Genomic DNA, 22927 nt, shown 5'->3' with positions numbered 1-22927 from the left:
GCTTCCTCTCCAGGCCATTCTTCTCAGCAGTGACGGCCAGAACCTGGTGACCGGCGGGGACAACGGTGTAGTGGAAGTGTGGCAGGCCTGCGACTTCAAACAGCTCTACATTTACCCTGGCTGTGACGCTGGCATCCGGGCCATGGACCTGTCACATGATCAACGGTCAGTGTGCACAGTCACAAACACCTAGACACAGTAGCAAGTGTTTTTAAAACCATTAAGAGGGAGATATAAGGAGAGAATACTATGTGAAAAGTGAAAAGCAGACCGGTTAGAAAGGATTGCTTTAGGGTGTCCGGGTAGCGTAGCGGTCTATTCCGTTGCCTACCAACACGGGGATCACCGGTTCAAATCCCCGTGTTACCTCCGGCTTGGTTGGGTGTCCCTACAGACACAATTCGCTGTGTCTGCGGGTGGGAAGCCGGATGTGGGTATGTGTCCTGGGTCGCTGAACTAGCGCCTCCTCTGGTCGGTCAGGGTGACTGTTCGGGGGGAGGGGGAACTGGGGGGAATAGCATGATCCTCCTATGTGCTACATCCCCCTGGCGAAACTCCTCACTGTCAGGTGAAAAGAAGCGGCTGGCGACTCCACATGTATCGGAGGAGGCATGTGGTAGTCTGCAGCCCTCCCCGGATCGACAGAGGGGGTGGAGCAGTGACCAGGGCGGCTCGGAAGAGTGAGGTAATTGGCTAAGTACAATTCGGAGAAAAAGGGGGGGGAAAAAAAAAATATATATATATATATATAAAGAAGGGATTGTTTTGCGAGGCTGGTCTGTATCAAGCGTGTGTGTGTGTCTGTGTCTGTGTGTAAGTGCCATATGTCATACTGGGTTGCGATTAAAAGCCTGGTGCTTCTTATTGCTTTTCATGGATCTCTCTTTACATTTTAGAAAAAGTTATACCCCCCACCCCTTTTTTTTTTTTAATGGAAGGTATCGTTGCCTTCGAGACAAAGATCGCTGATGACGTTACACTCTCGTTTTGGAAAAACAGACAACACACGCACGCAAACTGGACACGTGCCCATCAGCTGGTTTTAATGCATTGCTCTGAGTCTGCGTTGTGCGGGACGATCCTTACATGAAGAATGGGGCTTTCCAGTGTGTCTCCGCAGAGGCTCCATTGTTTGCTGTAGGGCTACCATCCTTTTGTCAGCATGTGACCCGCATAGTCAAGAGAGGTCAGAGAGCTTGAACATCCAGGCTTCACCTCGTACCCGCAGGCCAAATCCCACTCAACTCTGCAGCGGGTACCCTTTATCAAGCGTCTCATACAGAGAGGCGGTTCACGCCCCGCCATCTTAAACACGTTAACACTCGTGACTGGCTGGCTGACGCACAACAAAGCAAGCCGAGAACAGGCAGACGAGAAACTCGGCTTTGCTTTCTGATGTACAGTGTTTCGGTCATCATAGGTTCCACAGCGGTATTTAACTTGGTGCCTAAAAGCCCCTCAAAATTACCCTGAAAATACAGGTTTCTTCCAGCAAAGACCCTTTAACAAACTACTCTTGACAAAACACGAGAGAACCTTGATTTAGATAAGCTCCTGCCATGTTTTTCCTCATTAAGTTGAAGTGAAATAACACAAGAGAGTTTCGCGCTCCTTAACTCTCTGTACAGAGGGTTTTTTTTTACTCCAGCTCTGTTCATTGTGCTGCACCAGTAGAGGCCTGAGGGTGTAGCAGTATAACATGACCCTGTGAAATCAGCTGCTTTTCCTACATACCAGCCAGTGGTGGACGTAAGGGCACCGGGTCTGCAGATGAATGCCAGGACTCAATGTAGAATTTCAGCCGTCAAGAGGAGCCCCGTAATTTACTGTCGCAGCCTCCGATGACCTCGCCTTGCTGCTTCCTTTAACATAAGGACCTTTAAACAGGCGGCTCTCGTGCAAGGAAACGCTTTACAACAAAAACTGCATGCAACACCCTCAACGCCGTACGTTTTCGTCTGTGGTTGACACCTCGCTTATGTACGCATGCACGCCTTTGAAAATAAAGAGTCATGTATGCATAATAATAATAGTAATAGAAGCATGTGGCCCCCTAGGATGCACGCCGCTGGCAACAACAATGGAGCAAATGGGACAGCTGATGCGTTTAGACTGTGTTGTTTTTTTTCTCCATTATTATTTATTATCTCTTATTTTACTCTCATATGTTATGTGTACTGTCAGTGAGTATTCATGTGATTTTCCATCGTTTTCCAGGACTCTGATCACCGGCATGGCCTCCGGCAGTATCGTGGCGTTTAATATAGATTTCAACCGGTGGCACTATGAGCATCAGAACAAGTACTGAGGGGGATGGAGAAGCAGCTCCGTGGCACCCAAGCTCTGCTAGTCCGGTAAGAGACAAACTAATCATAAGTGAGACAGAGCCAACCTAAAGAGGAACCACCGAGGAACCTGGGGGACAGATGGCACCGAGGGGGAGAACTAAAACCAGCGAGAAGGAAAAGAACACGGCTTGTATGTTTGTGTACGTTGTCTGGCTGGCGAAGAGACCTGGCCACTGCCGTTAGGTCGCAACACACGGAACCGGGGTTACCTTTTCTCGCGCTGGTTTTGATGTTCAACGCCGTTAGCGTTTAGCTAACGGGATAAGTCATACAGGTCTACTGCTCTGGTCGAAGCGAGACTGGGGTCAAGTTAACCACGGGGCCCGATACCAAATGACTCGTGGTAAAGGGGAGAACGATTCCACAACAGCGAGTCCAAGACAAATGCGATTAAACAGTAAGTTGGTGAAAACATACATGCGTAAACTTTTCCTCAACTTTTGTTCCTATTTCAAACTGTGAAAATGCAAAGAAAAACAAGATTTATACAACATTTGTATGCCAGATACATATCGTACTAGGGATAATTTTCTAGGAAAAAAAACAAAAACAAAACGTTAAACCATGTATATATGGACAATGTAAAGTGTTTCTTCCCTGTAAATGTTGAATTAACGATCAAAACGACAAAACGTGTTAGATTAGCGAGCGTTTTGGACGGTGATGACATCAGCATCATGTGACCCCCCCCCCCCATCGTATAGATGTTCAGAAATGTCCGTCACACTGAAAACTTTAGTTGGTTAGTACAGAAGTCAAACATGTATACGACCGTCGACGCCTCATTGTTTTCAGAAGTGGTTTAATGTACGTTAGGAAAAAAAAAAAAGTTAAATGTTGATTTACTGATGTGTTTGGATATCTATAAGGAGGATTTCGGTGTTAACTGTCCTTTGTGAAATATGTTTTTAAATCATGATGTCAGCAGAATTTGTGATATTTCCATACCATATTTATTCAAAATAGATAACTATTTTGTTTATGAATGATGGCAAGGATTGCAAATTACTTTTGTCTGTTTGCTCTTAAAAAGTGATTTTAATGTTTTTGGTACAGCAGTTATCAACCTCTTGTTGGCGCCGTTTGTACATCCCGTCGACAGGATTACATTTCTAGGTTGCCGAGCGGTATCTCATGACTCTGCAGGCATTTGTGTACATGGTGGGGCTGGAAGACATTTTATCAAAGGAAGTGTCATCCTCATCCACCTTAGACTAAAAAAAAAAGAAAAAAAGCCATGATTTGTCTCCATTTACATCGGTACTAGAAACATTACTGTTACAGATCACCTTTACGTGAAATTAAAGTAGCTGGTTTTTACACAGAAGTTTTAAATTCCATTTGATTTTTAAGTTTGTGAATTATATTAATACAAATGTATGTTGTAACACCATGCAATAGTAAGCAATATGAGACCATGTAGCTGGTTAGGCCTCAGAGACGTTCATCTCAACTCTGTGTGACAAAAAAATAAAATCATCAAATTAAGGCATTTCATACATGGTCGCCTTTGTTGTGATATGGAACACGCTGAGCCAATTTATTTGCAGGATTAAAACAAAAATCGACTGTGTTGACACCTAAAAATATGCAAATAAGTTTGTTTTTGGTTTCTTCTGATTAATTTTAGTGCAGCGTGACACGGTGTCACCCCATGCTGGGGGCTGCATGCTGGGAAGTCGTACGGCTCCAGGTTTACTCCGCTTCCTTTTATGTTTATTTCATTACTACGGATTTAAAAGTGTTTATTTTACATTTCTGGAGTTTGTTAATGATTTACATGAGTATTTGACAGTGCAGTTTGATTTGATGTAATATATTTTGTTAGACATTTTATAATTTATATAGTCTACCTTTATTACAGATTGTTTTTGCATCTACGTTGCAACACAAGCGGCAGAATGTATTTCGAGCTGTATCATGCACTTATGCCAATATATAGAGATTGATAACTGTAAATTAAACTGCTTTCATTTTGGTTGTATTTATAATAAAATGGCATAAATCTACTTTTTTTCGGGCGTATTTGTCGAAATTTTACCCATGTTGCACAGAGCATGCTGCTAAAACTCCTGTCTTCAGTTCTCGTGACAGAGATAGATAGATGCCCAAGTGTTCTCGAGGACTTTTACAGTAACTATATACTGCCATCTACTGTCCAAAGTTGATATTGCAGACCCACCTTGTGGTCGCCCCTTCACATGGCCATGAGTTGATACCAAACTACTGAGTGGTGTAGAATAAACTACAGACTCACAAATTCAGTAAATCATTTATTCACAGGCTTTTACTCTTTTTTTTAGAAGTGCATTATTGTTTGCAGTTTGCTTTAACCATGATAACATTTTGGATTTTTTTTTCTGATTATAAAAGTAGTATGCTACTGGTATTCATTCCCATTCAGAATGTCTTATAATGTCCCTACATTAAGGTAATGTGGATGAATATAGTACAGCATAAACACCCCTGCTCCTTCTGCACAACACCGACATTCTAGTTGCATATTTCACATCCAAAATGTTCAGAGGATCACAAGACCCATGTTTAATTTTTTTTGTATAATTTCTCACGATAACCAGACCTCTTCCTATCACTTGTCAGAGAGAAATACTCATTCTTGAGGAACCAAACAATTATGTATTTTTCAAGCAATAAAAGCCTAACTTGTGCTTTTTAGCTTATTTCTTCTTCATTGCAAGTGAATTGCTTTTTACCAGGTCCCAATCCATCATGCCTGCAGACCAACAGTGTCAATAGGATGATGAAATTACGTCTCTTTCAAAATACATATATACAATCCTTGATTCAGTGGTGGTGTCACTACAGTATATCTTGCCTTAACCGAACTGCATCCAACAAGACAGCAAGTAACAGTGACATAGGAAAAGGAAATGGTTACAAAACTGACGGGTGTATATTGACCAGTACAATTCGTTTAGAAAGCATTCGGATATAGCGCACATGCAGTTTACAGGATTTAATTGAAGAAAGGAGACATTCATAGCCATGAATATTTTGGATTCTTGAGGACAATAGATCCATAAGCAGTAGATTAACCAATATAATACGGTCAGAAGAGCAAGGTCTTAAAAGTCATTATTGTTTAAGCAACTAGAATCACTGCAAAAGTTGACCAGCAAAAATAGTGACCCCAGTAAACAACTTCAAATATAATTGGAAGTTGACGGAAACGCGTTACTGAATTTTCCATGACTCAACTGAAATTCCAGGATGTTCAACTAGGAACTAATGAATTCAGTGCATCAGTTCCCTTCTGCCAATACAAACATTAGTCAGAGGGCCGCCATTCACAAACATTGGGAATGACGTTGTGCTCTGTGGGTGTTACACCTAATTGCACTTAATCCATTTGTGCCATGGTAAGGCTTTAAACATGCACTATCATGAACTATATGGCACCGGCATTCACTGGAACCACTGCTAATTAATTACACACACTTAAAAACAGCTAGGAAAACTACTGGTACATTCGCCCTCTTCGTCCGATCGGATGACAGATTAACCAACTTGCAGTGTGGAGGGAAAAGTGCAGCCCGTTCTCCACTCGTTACCCATAAATCCTGCTGTTTTCCCACAGCAGGATTTATGGGGACTCGGAACTAAATGTCTTACAGTCCTCTTTTGCAGCAATACTGAAACTGAAAAACCTTGAGCCATAGCACAGAGCGCTCTAAATGTCATATTACAGTAGTGACCCATATTAGTGGTCATTTACTTTACATGAAAACATTGGTATATTCTGCTGAACGACATGTATGCTGCATACTGAATAAATTTAACTGCCCAGATAATAGAATGTAAAGTGTACAAAACGCCCTCTAATAATACTTATAAAGTATCACCAAAAGGATGTAATTAAATATTTGAATCACAACCAATACGTCAAAAGCTTATTTTTCACTGTAGCATGAGTTGCTCAAATCATACGATTGATATAGCAGGTTGGCTTAATTGCAGTACACAATGTGCACCGCTTGAGGGCTGTAGTGTATAACAACGGGCCAATGCTTATGCTAATGAGTGATTACTAACAGTTTGATGGCATTTTGGAAAAATACCCTGTATTACAGATTTTTTTTTTTTACGCCTTGGCATGCTCTCAGGGCAGTGGTATGCAATCATGTGCCATGGGGGCGCCATACTGGTTTTTATTTCTAACCAAACACGGTGGTATTCAATCATGTGCCGTGGGGGACTGGTTTTGTTTCTAACCAAACACGGTGGTATTCAATCATGTGCCGTGGGGGACTGGTTTTGTTTCTAACCAAACACTACATCAGCTAAATGGCTGATTTCACTAACTGGCACAAGTTCAACACAACAGAGGAAGACTAATAGGAGAAATCCACTGGTGTAATGTTGGGTGGTTTTAAAAACTCGCATACCCATGGCGATCCGTGGTAAATGACTGCGTACCGTGATATCAGGGAACACCGTTAGCCCGGCACAGTGCTGATCGTAGCTTCGCTGTCCCATGAAACGGACCAACCTGTACTGCAGTCGAAGTGACGGACCGGTGTGTGGTCTGTCACTTGCATTATCTGTGTGACTGAAACCCAACGATGGGCTCTCAAGCCCTCCGATCTCTAATCCTTATCCCCTCCACCTCCCACCCCCCATCCTTACCCGGAGCGACAGACTGCATCCTGGGCTTCTAGAAAGGGGAGGTGGGTGAGCGGACGGTGTCGGCGGAGTTCGGGGAGTAATCCTCAGACTCAGAAGTGAACTCGGCGGGGGAGAAGCCAGGGCTGGCGCCCGTTGCCACACTGATGCTTTGCGGGGCACGGTGCATGGACTTCACATCCTGGTGGCGTCTTCGTTGGAAAATCTGCTTTTCCTTATCAAGTGGGGTGGTCTGAGAGGAAGGCGAGACAGCAGCTACTGTTAGGTACCCGCAAAAGCATGAACATTAAAGTAAACCACAGATGAAATGTTGCTCTGACTACAACGCTAGATGGGCCAGTGTGAACATGCAGTCTTGGCATCAGTGAGTCAGAAAAGCCACATCTGCCCTAACACACTTTTTGTCCAGGGAGGTTATGTGCTGCATATGACACAGCAAACAAGCATGGCACACACAAGAAAACAAACTGCTGGAGCAACATCATGAGGCAATAACGGTTATGCTTGCTCACATCCAGTGTCAGAACGGTGCTGATGGCAGCGAGGCCAAACAGATCAAAACGACAGGACTACGTCTCAGGACAGGATGTTGTGCTGCTGTAAAGCCCCCTGAGGCAAATTTGTAATTTGTGATATTGGGATATACAAATAAAATTGATTTGACTTGACAATGTACACAAACCCCAGTTTCCACAATATGCAGCCTACACCTTGGATGGGCTACACATCACGGGTGCATGTGGTATCTCTGTGAGGTGACTATACTGTTGACTGAACTTCACTACCCACTGCAGGAGGTGCTGGTGAAATAAATAAAGCGAGCAAGGTGACTTAATGGCCATTCGGCTTATGAGGTAGAGAAACGCAGCAGGAGAAGGGGGGGGGTCCGTACAGAGGGGCAATGTTTCAGCCTTTGATGGACAGGTTATGGAGACTGCCAGCACGGTGTCATGAAAGCGCTACATGTTAGCACTACACCGTGTCATACCTTATCCAGTACAATCCTGGATGCTGGTAGTGGTCCAAAGACCCTGACCTCTGGACGGCAAGGTGCTGTTCCAGCTGAGCAGAGAGACACGGATGCAACTCAGTGGATCACCTTGAATTTAAAGCATTACTGACCTCATTCGCACAAAGTCTGCATGCTCTAACCTTGTTTTTTGTTGTTGTTGTTGTTTTGGATTTTTCTCCCTTTTTCTCCCAATTCTATCCTTCCAATTACCCCACTCTTCGGAGCTGTCCTGGTCACTGCCCCAACCCCTCTGCCAATCCAGGGAGGGTTGCAGACTACCACATGCTTCCTCCAATACATGTGGAGTCACCAGCCGTTTCTTTTCACCTGACAGTGAGGGGTTTCACCAGGGGGACGTAGCGCGTGGGAGGATCACGCTATTCCCCCCCAGTTCCCCCTCCCCCTGAAGAGGTGCCCCGACTGACCAGAGGAGGTGCTAGTGCAGCGACCAGGACACATACCCACAAACGGCTTCACACCCGCAGACACGGCCAATTGTGTCTGTAGGGACGGTTGACCAAGCCAGAGGTAACACAGGGATTCGAACCGGTGAGCCCCATGTTAGCAGGCAACAGAATAGACCGCTACGCCACCCGGATGCCCCTAAACCTGTTTTTAAGCTGTTGTGCTGGGCGGAAAAGAAAAATAAGTCAGGTTACTGTCAACTGAGATTCACTAAAACACCAGTGGAGCATTTACATTTGGCAAGTGGGAGCTTTCCCTTACCTGCAAATTAAAATCAAAAACCCAGGAAGGAATGATGAACGGGAACACCACTCGTTCTTTCCGAGAACAGAGATCAGATCGGCTGGTACTTAACAAAGGGAAAACGTAGCCCTGAAATTGTCAAGGTTCATATTTGCTTACATCTGTTCAGGGTGCAACAACAGCGTTTCACAAGATCAATAAACAGGGCTTCTTGACAGTGGTGCTGACAGTCCGTCTGAGGAGAGACCAGAGCTCTCACAACCGGGCCATGCATCAACGAGATGGCTAGATGGACTATGAAGTCTGCATATGGTGGGCCAAAGCTGCTGTCACTCAATGTTGATGTTTAAATTACCTTTGTTTGTAAGGCAGGCGATGGTTTTGTGATAGCAGATTTTTTTTTTTGGTGTGCAACAGCGGACAATGATACTGCAGTTTTACCTTCAAATTAATTATATCAAGTGGACTTGAAGGGAAACTTTGGTATTTTTTTAACCTAATCTCTCTTTTCCCATCGTTAATAGTCAAGTCAGGGTTGAGCATCAGTCAGCTGCTGTGTACCAAGCTGCAATGTAATCCTTCAACAAATAACATCCACGGAAATTGGTTCTTTTTTGGCACAAACGGATTCAGAGTATTATGAGAGGAGTCTACCGGGTACCAAAAACCCGGTATTAAATCTACACTGGCGCTTATTGAAGACCACAGTATTGATAAGCTCCGACGTTAACGGTTCTGCTGTCGGTACTGGAGAAATTAGGAAAACACATTTTCCTGTTTATTTGGGCTACATAGATTTTATCTTGTGCCTTTTATCCCACCGGCCCTGTTCCTGATTTGCAACGTTTGCATATGACGTCACGAACTACAGATGGAGGGCAGGAAGTGATTTTCTACATAGGAAGCACGATCACAAACTTTCGAAGTGCCTGTTTGGCGTCATGAACTGAGAAACCACAAGGAGCTTTTATTGAGTACCAAAAGTTGTTGTTCATGAGGGGGGTAAAAAGGAAGTCCAACATATCTTACTTTCTGTTTCTACCTTTCTCTCATAACATCGTCTAGACTAGCACAGTTCGGGCTAAACGAGCTCCACCTCGTCCATTCTGCGTTTCACTTCCTGCCCTCCGTCTGAATCTCGCGCGTCATCCGAATCACGTGACTGCAAACAAGCGCCTGTCGTGTGCGCGAGCTGAGGGGCGGGGCCAGCTCTCTTCCTCTCGCTCTCACACACACACACACACACAGCCTGCGCTCAGTGACAATGGCGGAGAGAGAACTGAACGGTCAGAAGTCCGGTTGTACTTGACTAGAGTCGACGCTGATGACGCTCGTTGCCACAAGTGCGACACCTCTTTTGCATGTAAGGGCAGAAACACAAGCGGTCTTTAGAAACATCTAGCGAAAGTGCATCGATACAGACGGAGCAAGGCACAGTTTTCAACCGCCTAGCGCGTACTTCACCTCTCGCTGCCCCACCACCTCAGGTCTGTTATGTATGCTGGCAGCCTGGAGCCCACGCGGAGTCAACTAAACTATACACAAACATGGGTTGAGGATTAAAAGTAACGCTCTGTCCTGACATGAGAAAATAAAACAATGTTGATTCACTTCTTAATTTGTTCCCCCCCTTAAAAAGAGTAACAAAAAGAACCAAGGGGGCGTCCGGGTGGCGTGGCGGTCTACTCCGTTGCCTAGCAACACGGAGATTGCCGGTTCAAATCCCCGTGTTGCCTCCGGCTTGGTCGGGCGTCCTTACAGCTACAATTAGCCGTGTCTGCGGGTGAGAAGCCGGATGTGGGTATGTGTCCTGGTCGCCGCACTAGCGCCACCTCTGGTCGGTCGGTCGGTCGGAGAGAGAGAAACTCCTCACTGTCAGGTGAGAAGAAGCGGCTGGCGACGCCACATGTTATGGGAGGAGGCATGTGCCAGTCTGCAGCCCTCCCCGGATCGGCAGAGGGGGTGGAGCAGTGACCAGAACGGCTCGAAAGAGTGGGGTAATTTGACGGGTACAATTGGGGGGGGGAATCCCCCCCTCTCAAAAAAAGTACCAGATCAATAAGCAGTATCAGTAAGAGTAGTAGTATCTGTCGCCTTGTTTCACCCCGTTTATTGTAAAGTGACTTTGAGTATTAGAAAAGCGCTATATACGTTTATTTATTATTATTACTGTTACCGTTAAAATCTTAACGATACCCATCCCTACTTGGCCATAATATCAATCGTAAAGTTATGAAGATATCGATCCATTTGTAACCCGGAGCAGTAGTCTCACTCTGTATTCTGGCGAGGAGCGAGTGGTTGTAAGAAAAGAGTGGAAGTGTGAGAGAGTCGCAGAGAAGCGCAAATAAGAAAATACATAAAAGGTCCATTACTGCACTGAATGACTTTACGTCACTGGGACTGGCTTTTCTTAATGCAAGGTGCTTTCAGACATCTCTCAAAAATACCCTGAGCCTATTAGTGCCAGAAAAGAGCTCTTTTAGGGGCAGTATTTGGTGAGCGGTGTTGTCCTAAAGGATTGGACATTGCAGCTTGGTGTGCATCATTCGGCTGACGCTTAGCTTACTAAATACTGAACCAATTTAAAAGGTTCATGCTGCCACTAGCTCCTCACTTTGACTCCTTTGTTGATTCTTAGGAGAATTGAGCGTAGGTTACAACATACCAGAGTTTTCTTTTAAAAAAGATGAAAAAAATAATCCCTCCCTGAAAAATAGTGCCAAAAAAGGCCCACATATAATCCACAGGTACAGGTGTACACATAGCATCGGTGTGTGCTAGAGGTCTGTGCTTACTGTAATGACGGACACTCCGGCTGCTGTGCTGCTGAGCTTGGGACCAATGTTGAAGTTCTTCTTGATCTTCCCCGCCACAGCTAGCTGGTGTTCATTCTCAGACAGACCATCATCCTGGAAAGCACACACATGAGATTTTAGAGACTCAACATGCTGTGAGTTCATGTTCTACACATCTACACATGTCATGCTACTCATACATATAAAGGTATGTTCTTTCACGAGTAGATTTATTGGCAGCTGATGATTGCTTATGGCATGAAAAGGGCTTGTACTGTCTCATAAAGAATTTACTTGACTCACTGGATTATATATATATATATATATATATATACATACATTTGTTAAAAGAAACACTCAATGGTAGGGAAAGTGCTCAACAAATAAGGAGCAAAATAATCCATAACAATAATAATAATCAGGATTATATATATATATATATATATATATATATATATATATATATATATATATATATATATTACTTTTTTTTTCCGAAACTGTCAATGGTGTTGTAAGTGCTCAACTAACGAGAGCGGAATATCAACACATACAGGAAAAATAAGTTTTAACTGCAATGCATTAAAACTTATTGTCCTGTATCCGTGTTGATATATCCCGTTCCAGATAGAAGTTCTTTGATACACCATGTGATGCAACCTGGACACATCATCAGTAATGAACAGCGTGGCTTTTGTAATGTTTAACTCACATTGACCCAGGGATGATCCAGGACCTGTTGAGCTGTGTACCTCTTATCCACCGCCGACTGCAGCATCCCACTGACCAGCTCCTGGAGGCACAACAAGTGAAACAGGATCCCACAGTTGAAGTGAAATACTGCTTTGATCAGCTCAAAGATATTTGACAGCTTAGCAGTCATCATTCTATTAAAATAAATAAGTTTCTGTTCCACGTGGGCATCGAGCTGGCTCGACAGAGATGCCAGTGACCAACCTTGGCAGTGTCGGACACGTTGTCCCAGTATGGCAAAGGGAAACTGAGCGGCCCCTTCAAAATCTGGTCGAAGAGAGCCTCTTGATCTTCCCCACTACTGTAAGAATCAAATCAACAAAAACATAAAAAATAAAATAAATAAAATAGTGCCTTCTTTAAGAGAACCTCAGTTATTAAAGTCTGTGACACAACATAATGAGTGGTACACTGGACACTGGGTTTTTAATTCAACGGCATGTTTTACTGTGGGTGACCACCAGAGGGCAAACCAGAGCCTTGTGACTCCAAGACAGCTAAACCGATTCACTACTCGAATTTATTAAATTCTGATCCACTTCAGCTACCAGAGTCCATAATGCTGTTGGTTAATAACAACAACAACTCTTCGTAGTAGTAGTAGTAGTAGTAATAATAATTGTAGTTATTTCCACATATAGCAATGTGTACATCTGTACCAAAATTCTGGGACACGTACCTACGGAAAGGAGGGAAGCCACACAGCAGTATGTAAGTGATGACGCCCGCTGCCCAAACGTCGACCTTGAGGCCATATCTGTTATTAAGAGGAACATATCCGGCAGGCAGAAATATATCAGCAGAGAGAAGTAGGCCAAGTGTCCCTGGAGAGTTCCTCTTCCCCAGGCATTACCATATCTCCATACCCGTACTGACATATATTAACACTGTTGTCTCAGACTTAGACCTCACTTTATGGCAGCAAAACGCATCCAACTCACCCCGTCTCAGCGATGATCTCAGGCGCCACATAGGTGGGGGTTCCACATACTGTATAGAGCAGCCCGTTGACCACCGTAGCCAGGCCAAAGTCCCCAAGCTTCAGAGATTTACTGCCATCCGGGTGCTCATACACCTGTGTTAGCGTTCACATTAAGGAAGGACATATGAGAAACTAACATTGCTATCTCACATTCCTCCCCGTCTTAAGAGTTCCTTGAAGCCGTTTGTGGCTTGTTTACTTGACTGGAAAAGATGAGCTCTGTGTGATGATGAATTTAGGATTATAGGGTCAGAGCCTCAGCTCTACAGAGACTCTGCAGAACTCCAAAATAGCAGCACTTTAGAGACGGGGGGGAGGGATTGGACAACATCACTAACACAGACTATTCTTCAGCTTCAACTCTCTTTGAGGACGTCTTGGGAAAATATCTGGGGACCGTAGAATTCCAACACTGAGGAGTTTCTAGATGCCTATGTGGCCCCTGTTTTGATATATGCGCTAATATATTGACTAATAAATTAAATAGCGGTTTAACGTCGTAAATTGTTTCCTGTCACACAGCAAGTCCCAAAAGTTTTCCTGTCTCACCTCCATCGGTAATGAATCATTGTGAAAGATAGATCTACACTATCCTTCTCTGCCCAGGAAAATGTCATTTATGCCTTTTTTCTTATTTTCCCATCTTGACTATTGTAACCCTTTATACTCCTGCCATTATTGTAAACCCATCTCATTTACATTTAGTTTAAAATGCTGCAATGAGGCTGTTAACTGGAACCAAAAGGAACAATCACGTAACTCCCGTCTCCATCGGTGTCCTGTTGAATTTGGAATTGATCTTAAAATTTGATTGATCACTTCAAAATAATAAAAGGGCATTGCTGCATCTTATTATCACAGAGCATTATCTTTGCATCCTCAAATACTTTGTCATAGATCTGCAGAGTATCATAACTGTCCTCAAATTTAGAATAAAGCCAAATCTAGATTAAAGTAAGGCAGTAAAGCATTTGCCATCACAGGTCTTAAACTCTTGAACACTCTTCGTGGGGGCAGGTGGCAGGACGGCCTAGAGGTAAAGACGCCAACCAGCAACCGAAAGATTGTATTTCAGCTGTAAGCTGGCGACTGGAGGTTAGCTGGTCAGGTTATCTGGAGATGATGGGCACTGTCTCTGCCTAGGAGTCCTTAAGCAAGGCACTGGACCCCCAAAAAAACTGCTCCAGGGGCGGTGCACTGTGGCTGACCCCAAAGAACTGCATATGTGTTTCTATATATAGGTGGGATATGCGAAAATATAAATTTCGGTTCTTCTTCCCCCAAATCCTTCCATTAACTCACTAAATTCACAAAATTTCCACTTAACAGTCGATGTTTTATATTGTCATAGAGTTTCCATTTAGCTGAAAGTCAACTTTTTCCATTTCATCAATTTTTTTATCATTATCATAATCACATCTAATTATCTTGTAGCCCTCTATTCAAATCTATTCAGGGAGGTGATTATGTGAGGGATGTGTACTTAGTAGTTTAATTACTACCGTGGGACCAAAATGGAAATGTCTCTTATTGGCATGAAGTAATTGCAGCAGCGGCGGCGGCGGCAGCCCTGCCAGCGAAGACATGAGTAAAACGTCCACCCACCAACAGGTTTTCTGGTTTGATGTCTCTGTGGACGATGTTGAGGCCGTGCAGGTACTTGATAGCACTGGCCAGGTTGAACAGCATGCAGCTGGCGTCCCGCTCCGTGTATTTGTTGGAAGATGTGATCGCGTCAAACAGATCCCCCCCCTAGAGGAAGAACATTTTTTGGATGTGGAAGTAAGCCATTTCAAGTCCAGTAAAATGGTAGTTTGTCTCTACTATGGAGCAGCTGTTGTCCTGTCAAAGATTCTGAGGGGAAATGAATGCAAACTCTGTCCCAGCATTTAAACAGGCTCTCGGTTAAATCACTAGGAAGACGTCGTATAAAGGGATAAAACACACCAGTCGGCTTACGACTGACGGAGTAATCTCAAATCATATAGTGGCTTGTGAAATGCCACGGCGGAGGTAAGACGAGCTTGATGTCTATCTGAAAGGATTATTGTGGCTTGGGCGGTACCTTAACCAGCTCCATGACGAGGTAGAGCTCGTTGTGCGTGTCCACTTCCTCGATCAGCAGCACGATGTTGGGATGTTTGACACGCCGCAAGATCGCAACTTCACTCTGGACCATGTGTTCCTATATAATGCAAAATTGCAAATAATGAGCAGATTTTCTAAAACAGAAAAATATTTTGACAGGGAGGCCAAGTTGTACATTGCTAAATTGGAGGTTTTTCCATTTGAGAGCCTCCAACGTGGATTACAGAAATTTCAATTACCTGAAGAAAAAAAATGCAACAAAATTCTCTCTCAGCCTGCACGGGAGCAACTTTTCTTTCCTTTGCATCGCTCAATTGCTTTGTCTTGAGCAAACTGTGATTACACTTTATATCTTTAATATATTTAAAAAAAAACCTGTCCAAAACAGTGACGTGATGATGGAGCTGCAGAGGACGCCCTCACCTTTCCCCTGCATTTGCCCTTGTTGATGATCTTCAGTGCGTACTCTCTGCCGGTAGACCTCTCCAAACACTCTCTGACCACAGCGAAGTTGCCGTCCCCCAGCGTCCTCCCCACTTTGTACCTCTCCGCTAGGGAGGCAGGGACGGAGGGGTAGTCGTCCAGAAATTCAGCTGTAGGAGCAGACCAGAAAGGTTGGTGGTCGAGGAGCACGTTTCGTAGCTATAATAAGCAGGGCATCACACAAAATGGGGCTGAATTAAATGTAATAAGGTCAACATTATAATATTTTTGGTTCTTTGCAATATGTATTAAAATTAACTTTAAAAGCTTCATTTGCAAAGGATTCATCCCTTCAGCAATGTTTAGGGTGATTTTAGAGGGGGGGGGGAAGTCTGGCAAGTTGTCATTAAATCATACTAAATGGTAATATTAATCAGATTTCCGCAGCATCGCTCCACGTCCTGTCGCTGGACCACTGAGGCCACAGGTCAGGTGTCCCACAGTCAGGTACCACACCAAACACCGTGCTGGACCTTTTTGTGCAATATGGCTTTTTAATAGGGCTTTTTGTGCGATATGTTGTTCAAAAATAGGGCTTTTTGTGCAATATGTTGGTGTCTGGTAGAATGTAGAAATGAATGTGTTTGTGTTTTATGTTTTTAATTCTGTTTATACTGATCTTTGCACTGATAAGAACTGCACTTTCAAATTTCATTGTACTCGTACAACGACAAATAAAGCTCTATTCTCTTCTATTCTATTTTAGATACAATGGAATATTTTTCTTCGAGATTAGTAATAATTTTTTTTAAAAAAAAAGACTACCTTATGACAAGCAACAAGGATTTCAGCCTAACTTGGCTGATGGACCCAACCTGCCTTACTCTGCATCCTTTGCAATGTGACTTTCGCGCATGTGTATATTGCACATCCTTGCGCATGTGTATATTGCAATGGCGATTCTGAAATGACACATCGCCCTGTCCTAACACAAAGCCTTTTGGAGGCGTCTTACCTTCACTCCCGGCCCCGTCTCCCTCATCCATCGAGCTGCACACCTTGGTGGATGCCAGAGAGAGAGAGGAGCCGCTGTGCTGAGAGCCCTGCGAGGACACATGGAGAAGGCCACAAGAGATGTATGATTCTCATCTTCCAATTCAAGTGCACAAAAGACTTTTTTTGTTGTTGTTTGGTGTAACTTTTGACCCCCTGCCCCTTGCACGGTGCAAATAACTGATGAATCCCCACTGCTCTAGTTTTCATGCGGCAGGAAGCGGCAAAGCAAAGAAGTGTAAATGTGACCGCAGCCGGCTGACACAAAGACGGTTTTTGTTTCAGTCGCCTGGCTTCCTGTCGGAGCATCCTGTCGGAGGGGGGAGTAATATTAACAAACCCAAACTGTGGCTTCCTCACAAGCCTCCCCGAGCCGGCATACAAGAGAAAGAGGAACATGGAAGACGACCAGCAGTTAATGAAAGAGCATTTTTTGCCCTGCATCAATTCACTGCAAGACGCAGTCTCTAAACAAACCCGTCCACTTCCGACGGTACAAACAGACCAGAGTCCTCACCACAGCTCCGAGCTTCATACTACACCCCTCAGTCTCCAACACGTCTTGGGTTTTTAATGTGGGACACACACACACACACACACACACACACACACACACACACACACACACACATGCAACTACTCCCAGCAAGTTGTTTGTAATTTTGTTTGCTGTTCGTGCTGTTCATCTGTCTTCATGATGAACAATTAAATCCTAAGCACCAACACACGTTGTACTGTATATGGCATCAAATCTACAAATCTAGTCTTTATAGTCTTCAAGTCAGTCTTACAGAGATCTTTAAAATACTGTATAAAGAATCCCTGCTTAAGAGGTTTCTTTTGATGAACATCCATTTGCACACCATGGATTATTCACGATGCCTCATCATTTGGCTGATCTTCTTACCCGTCGTCTTCGTAGGCTGGCCGGACTGGTTGGAGAAGGGCTGGGCGACTTCCCTGATCGAGGGGTGGACAGCTGACTGCCTGCTGTCCCGTTAGCTGTAAAAACGGTTGACATAGAGCAAGAGAATGATGGTGTAGGACACACCAACGGTGAATTAAAAAGACGACGTGGGACTTTTAGAGGAACGTGTTCACCTTGTCGTTTCAAAATGTAAAGAAATCACTGTCTAACACAATGCACGCAAACTGGCAACAGATACAGAAACTCGCTCGCCCACCCCCCACTCACTCACCCACCCCCCACTCACTCACTCACCCACCCCCCACTCACTCACTCACCCACCCCCCACTCACTCACTCACCCACCCCCCACTCACTCACTCACTCACTCACTCACCCACCCCCCACTCACTCACCCACTCACTCACTCACCCACCCCCCACTCACTCACTCACCCACCCCCCACTCACTCACTCACTCGCCCGCCCGCCCGCCCGCCCACTCACTCACTCACTCACTCACTCACTCACTCACTCACTCACTCGCCCGCCTGCCCGCCCGCCCACTCACTCACTCACTCGCCCGCCTGCCCGCCCACTCACTCACTCACCCACCCCCTACTCACTCACTCACTCGCCCGCCCGCCCGCCTGCCCGCCCGCTCACTCACTCACTCACTCTCGCCTGCCCGCCCGCCCACTCACTCGCTCGCCCGCCCGCCCGCCCGCCCGCCCACTCACTCACTCACTCACTCACTCACTCACTCGCCCGCCTGCCCGCCCGCCCGCCCACTCACTCACTCACTCGCCCGCCTGCCCGCCCACTCACTCACTCACCCACCCCCTACTCACTCACTCACTCGCCCGCCCGCCCGCCTGCCCGCCCGCTCACTCACTCACTCACTCTCGCCTGCCCGCCCGCCCACTCACTCGCTCGCCCGCCCGCCCGCCCGCCCGCCCGCCCGCCCGCTCGCTCACTCACTCACTCACTCACTCACTCACTCGCCTGCCCGCCCGCCCACTCACTCACTCGCTCGCCCGCCCGCCCGCCCGCTCGCTCACTCACTCACTCACTCACTCACTCACTCACTCACTCACTCGCCTGCCCGCCCGCCCACTCACTCGCTCGCCCGCCCGCCCACTCACTCACTCACTCACTCACTCACTCACTCACTCACTCACTCACTCACTCACTCACTCACTCACTCGCCTGCCCGCCCGCCCACTCACTCACTCACTCACTCGCCCGCCCGCCCGCCCACTCACTCACTCGCCCGCCCGCCCACTCACTCACTCACCCGCCCACTCACTCACTCACTCACTCACTCACTTACTCGCCCGCCCACTCACTCACTCACCCGCCCACTCACTCACTCACTCACTCACTCACTCACTCACTCACTCACTCACTCGCCCGCCCACTCACTCACTCACTCACTCACTCACCCGCCCACTCACTCACTCACTCACTCACTCACTCACTCACTCACTCACTCACTCACTCACTCACTCACTCACTCACTCACTCGCCCGTCCGCCCGCCCACTCACTCACTCGCCTGCCCGCCCGCCCACTCACTCACTCATTCACTCACTCACTCACTCATCCACCCGCCCACTCACTCACTCGCCCGCCCACCCACTCACTCACCCGCCCGCCCGCCCGCCCGCCTGCCCACTCACTCACCCACTCATCCACCCACTCACCTGCCCACTCACCTGAACCAGTGGATGAGGAAGGAGACTTGCTCCTGTGGGACATACCAGGTCCTCTTTGGGGGCAGCGGCCTTGCATGGGGGAGATCCTGCCATAGGATGGGGACTTTGCCAACCTGCACTCTGTTAGAGAAGAGAGCGACAGAATAATCTGGTACAGCATACGTGAGCCGTTCCACATACTTGGCTACCATCACTTCTTCTCAAGTCTGCTTACCTTCAGCAACAGCAGCTGCACCACCAGTAGGAGTGCAGGAGTCCGACATGCAATGTAAATATGTGATACGCAGCCGATGGTGTGTGAAAACATCTTAACGGTTTAAATGTTCCATAAAAAAACACACGTAACATATCGATAGACGCTGTGTTTTCCCTGTGAAAAAGACCTGACCACAATGAGAGTGACGCCGCTGGTATGAATCCCAGCTGAAAGCAGCTGAGAAGAGAAATCAACAAGCACATCTGTATGTTGGCTCTCTGGTCACATGTGCCATCCTTTCTCAGTCCTCTGGGCAGCAATGATTCAATTTACCAAGTATTAAGTAAAGAAAACTATACGCCACAAGGCATATATATAAATATAAATAAATAAATAAATAAAATAAATATAAACCAAAGGTGGTTGAGAGTGGCAGAGCTAAGATTTTATGGGACTTCAAGTTCCAGACTGACAAGCAGGTGCTGGCTGACCAGCCAGACATTGTGGTGGACGACGAGGAACAGAAGACAGCAGCAGGAGAGCTCTGCAGTAGTCCCAGTGGTCATAGGAGCACCAGGGGCTGTGACCCCCAAACTGGGAGAGGGGCTCCAGCAGATTCCAGGAGCAACATCTGGGGTCTCTGTCCAGAAGAGTGCAGTCCTAGGAATCGCCAAGATACTGTGCAGAACCCTCAAAACTTTTTTTTTACATTTTTTTTTGACTGAGAAGAATAAAGACTCCTCACTTTTCACAATGCTCTCTTTAAAATGATCAAGGGCCATGATAATATTGATTTGTTCAAATCAAATCTAACACACGCTGTACCACAAACTGTGAGCAATGCAGCGTGCCTTACCATGGGCATGTGTGTCCTAGCAGCTGTATAAGTTTACAGTACATATATAAAATAACAACAACAGGATATGGGATACATGTCAGAGCTGACACGGTAGGGCAGGATAGCGTTGGACATGGGAAACAACACGATGATGTGAAATTAGGAAAGGGAATTGGCAGGAGAACAAAGTGATCATTAAGTTTAAGGGGGTCCGGGCAGTGCAGGGGTCTATCCCATTGCCTATCAACACGGGGATCTCCGGGTCGAATCCCCATGTTACCTCCTGCTTGGTCGGGCGTCTCTACAGACACAACTGGCCGTGTCTGTGGGTGGGAGGCTGGATGTGGGTATGTGTCCTGGTCACTGCACCAGCACCTCCTCTGGTCAGTCAAGGCGCCTGTTCGGGGAGGGGGGACTGGGGGGAATAGTATGATCCTCCCACGTGCTACGTCCCCCTGGTGAAACTTCTCAGTGTCAGGTGAAAAGAAGCAGCTGGCAACTCCACATGTATTGGAGGAGGCATGTGGTAGTCTGCAGCCCTCCCCGGATCGGCAGAGGGGGTGGAGCAGCGACAGGGACAGCTTGGAAGAGTGGGCCCGATGCAATTGGGGAGAAAAAAGGGGGAAAAAAGTTTATCATTACATCCCAGCTGGGCGTCATGACGTCAAGTGGGAGATGTTTTCGTCTATGCGGCCTTGTAGTACCAAACGCTGACTCCATTTTCACCACGAAAGGTTCAATGGCAGGAAATGATCCCTTTTCTTACCACTTAAAAAACCCCATTATAGGACCACATTAGGAGAGTTGTCAATGCACATTACCACTTTCATCCAAGAGGAAGTCATCTTGGTAGCGGAACTTCTCAGGGCCACACGCAATGAATATATCATCTTCCCCAAAGAAGTCCTGGAGGCACGACACCTGAACACATGAGAGAGAGAGAGCAGTGGGGGGAGAAAAAAAATCATGACACTTCTCAATCATATCCAACATCCCCAGCAGACAAGTTTTCGTGTCTGATCCAGTTGGCAAGGAAAAGTTCAGGTCTTATTTTTCTCTGAGTCAAAGCTACATTCCAGCTAACGCCAGTTTAGCTTGTAGGTAAGTTACATTCAGCAGCTTGGCTCCAATAACTCCTACGTAGGCAATCTAAAGCTTATTTTTCGATTATGGAGATAGCTCTATAGCCTTGACGCATCTGGCAAATACCGGAAAAAGATTAGCGGAAAATGGAAAACGTAGAATTGCTTCCAGGTAGAAAATGGTGATTGCTTGTAAACCAGACCAAAAATTATCCTCCTGAAAATATGCTAGCATCGGCACATCCAGACTGCCGTCACCTTTGCTGTGCAGTCAGCATCCTGGCTGGAATCAGCCGCTCTCTCTGATCAGTTGGGGCAGTAACATATTTTATCATGTGTGACACACACACACACACACACACACACACACACACACACACACACACACACACATATATATATAAATATATATACACACACGTGTATATATATATATATATAGTGGCCCTGTGATGGCCTGGCAGCCTGTCTAGGGTGTCTTCCCACCTGCCGCCCAGTGACTGCTGGGATAGGCTCCAGCATCCCTGCAACCCTGAGAGCAGGATAGCAGTTTGGATAATGGATGGATGGACACGTCTGGTGACAAAAGTCCTGGGATGCTTAAAACATAGGTTTACGCCAGTGTTTTTGAACACAGATCTCAATAAAAAGGCTATTGGGCATCATTTACAACTATACGGATGGAGAATTCACTATCACTTCAGTACTGAGAAACTTGCTCTCAAGTACCCTTGAAGTACATCCGTGTACTTCCACAAACCTGTGGAAATTTAGTGAGGAAAATGTATTCGCAAAAGTGCAAAATAAAGTAATTTTAATTTGACAAAAAGCACATTCGAGACTTTTTAATTGAACCTTTTACGATACATGCAACTGTCCTGTGAGCTTTTCAGGGCTCATGGCTGACCTGTCAATTTTGCCATCTACAAGTTACTATTATAATTTTACCAGTAACATAAGTACAAGTACCTTTTTTTTGTAATTGGTAAAATTACAATAGTAACTAGTAGATGGCAAAGTTGACCGAACCCCTTTTACTGGTTAATTTTTTTGTTTTACCAGTAAGAGTTTAATAAGTATTTGTTCCCATTTTATAGTAACTGGTGATAAATTTCATCTTCACAATAAATAAAAACAAGTAAACCTCTATAATATGAAACTTAGATGTCTCAAATATCACTTTTGATATCAATATCATCAAGTTATTCAGAACTCTGTCTTGATGCATGCTCAGTAGTCCAGGTAAGGAAATCCCAGAAAGTTGAACCCAGTAAATACAGTCACCAATACCCCTTTTACACTGGCCAAAAACTCCCGCTAACATCCGCCTTTTTACATTGACCGAAGGCGGACATTAGCAGGTTTTTTGGCCAGTGTGAA

General features: G+C 45.6%; 2 protein-coding genes across 8 annotated transcripts in view; one reads left to right on the top strand and one right to left on the bottom strand.

The window, feature by feature from the left end:
* The window catches only part of nbeab (neurobeachin b), a 338760-nt gene extending 336452 nt beyond the window's left edge, over positions 1 to 2308 (top strand). For all 5 annotated transcript variants that reach the window (XM_056283778.1, XM_056283780.1, XM_056283777.1 and 2 more), the window contains 2 exons: positions 14 to 165; positions 2218 to 2308. In XM_056283778.1, the coding sequence (XP_056139753.1) occupies positions 14 to 165; positions 2218 to 2308 (243 nt within the window). The remainder of the gene's footprint in view (positions 1 to 13; positions 166 to 2217) is intronic.
* Positions 2309 to 4617: 2309 nt separating this feature from the next.
* The window catches only part of LOC130115925 (serine/threonine-protein kinase DCLK1-like), a 29886-nt gene continuing 11576 nt past the window's right edge, over positions 4618 to 22927 (bottom strand). The window contains exons 3-16 of one of the 3 annotated variants that reach the window (XM_056283800.1): positions 21287 to 21386; positions 19432 to 19551; positions 17717 to 17811; positions 16778 to 16859; positions 15757 to 15926; positions 15311 to 15430; positions 14851 to 14997; positions 13205 to 13338; positions 12943 to 13020; positions 12468 to 12564; positions 12223 to 12303; positions 11511 to 11624; positions 7981 to 8054; positions 7031 to 7224 (exon numbers count right to left, since the gene is read on the bottom strand). In XM_056283800.1, the coding sequence (XP_056139775.1) occupies positions 7167 to 7224; positions 7981 to 8054; positions 11511 to 11624; positions 12223 to 12303; positions 12468 to 12564; positions 12943 to 13020; positions 13205 to 13338; positions 14851 to 14997; positions 15311 to 15430; positions 15757 to 15926; positions 16778 to 16859; positions 17717 to 17811; positions 19432 to 19551; positions 21287 to 21386 (1470 nt within the window). In that variant the 3' untranslated portion in view covers positions 7031 to 7166. Of the gene's footprint in view, positions 7225 to 7980; positions 8055 to 11510; positions 11625 to 12222; positions 12304 to 12467; positions 12565 to 12942; positions 13021 to 13204; positions 13339 to 14850; positions 14998 to 15310; positions 15431 to 15756; positions 15927 to 16771; positions 16860 to 17716; positions 17812 to 19431; positions 19552 to 21286; positions 21387 to 22927 lie in introns of all 3 variants that reach the window. The other 2 variants (XM_056283799.1, XM_056283798.1) reach the window with 2 other exon arrangements.

Source organism: Lampris incognitus, chromosome 7 (genome assembly GCF_029633865.1).
Source record: "Lampris incognitus isolate fLamInc1 chromosome 7, fLamInc1.hap2, whole genome shotgun sequence".
Taxonomy (NCBI): domain Eukaryota; kingdom Metazoa; phylum Chordata; class Actinopteri; order Lampriformes; family Lampridae; genus Lampris; species Lampris incognitus.
This window is presented reverse-complemented; position numbering and strand designations above follow the sequence as displayed.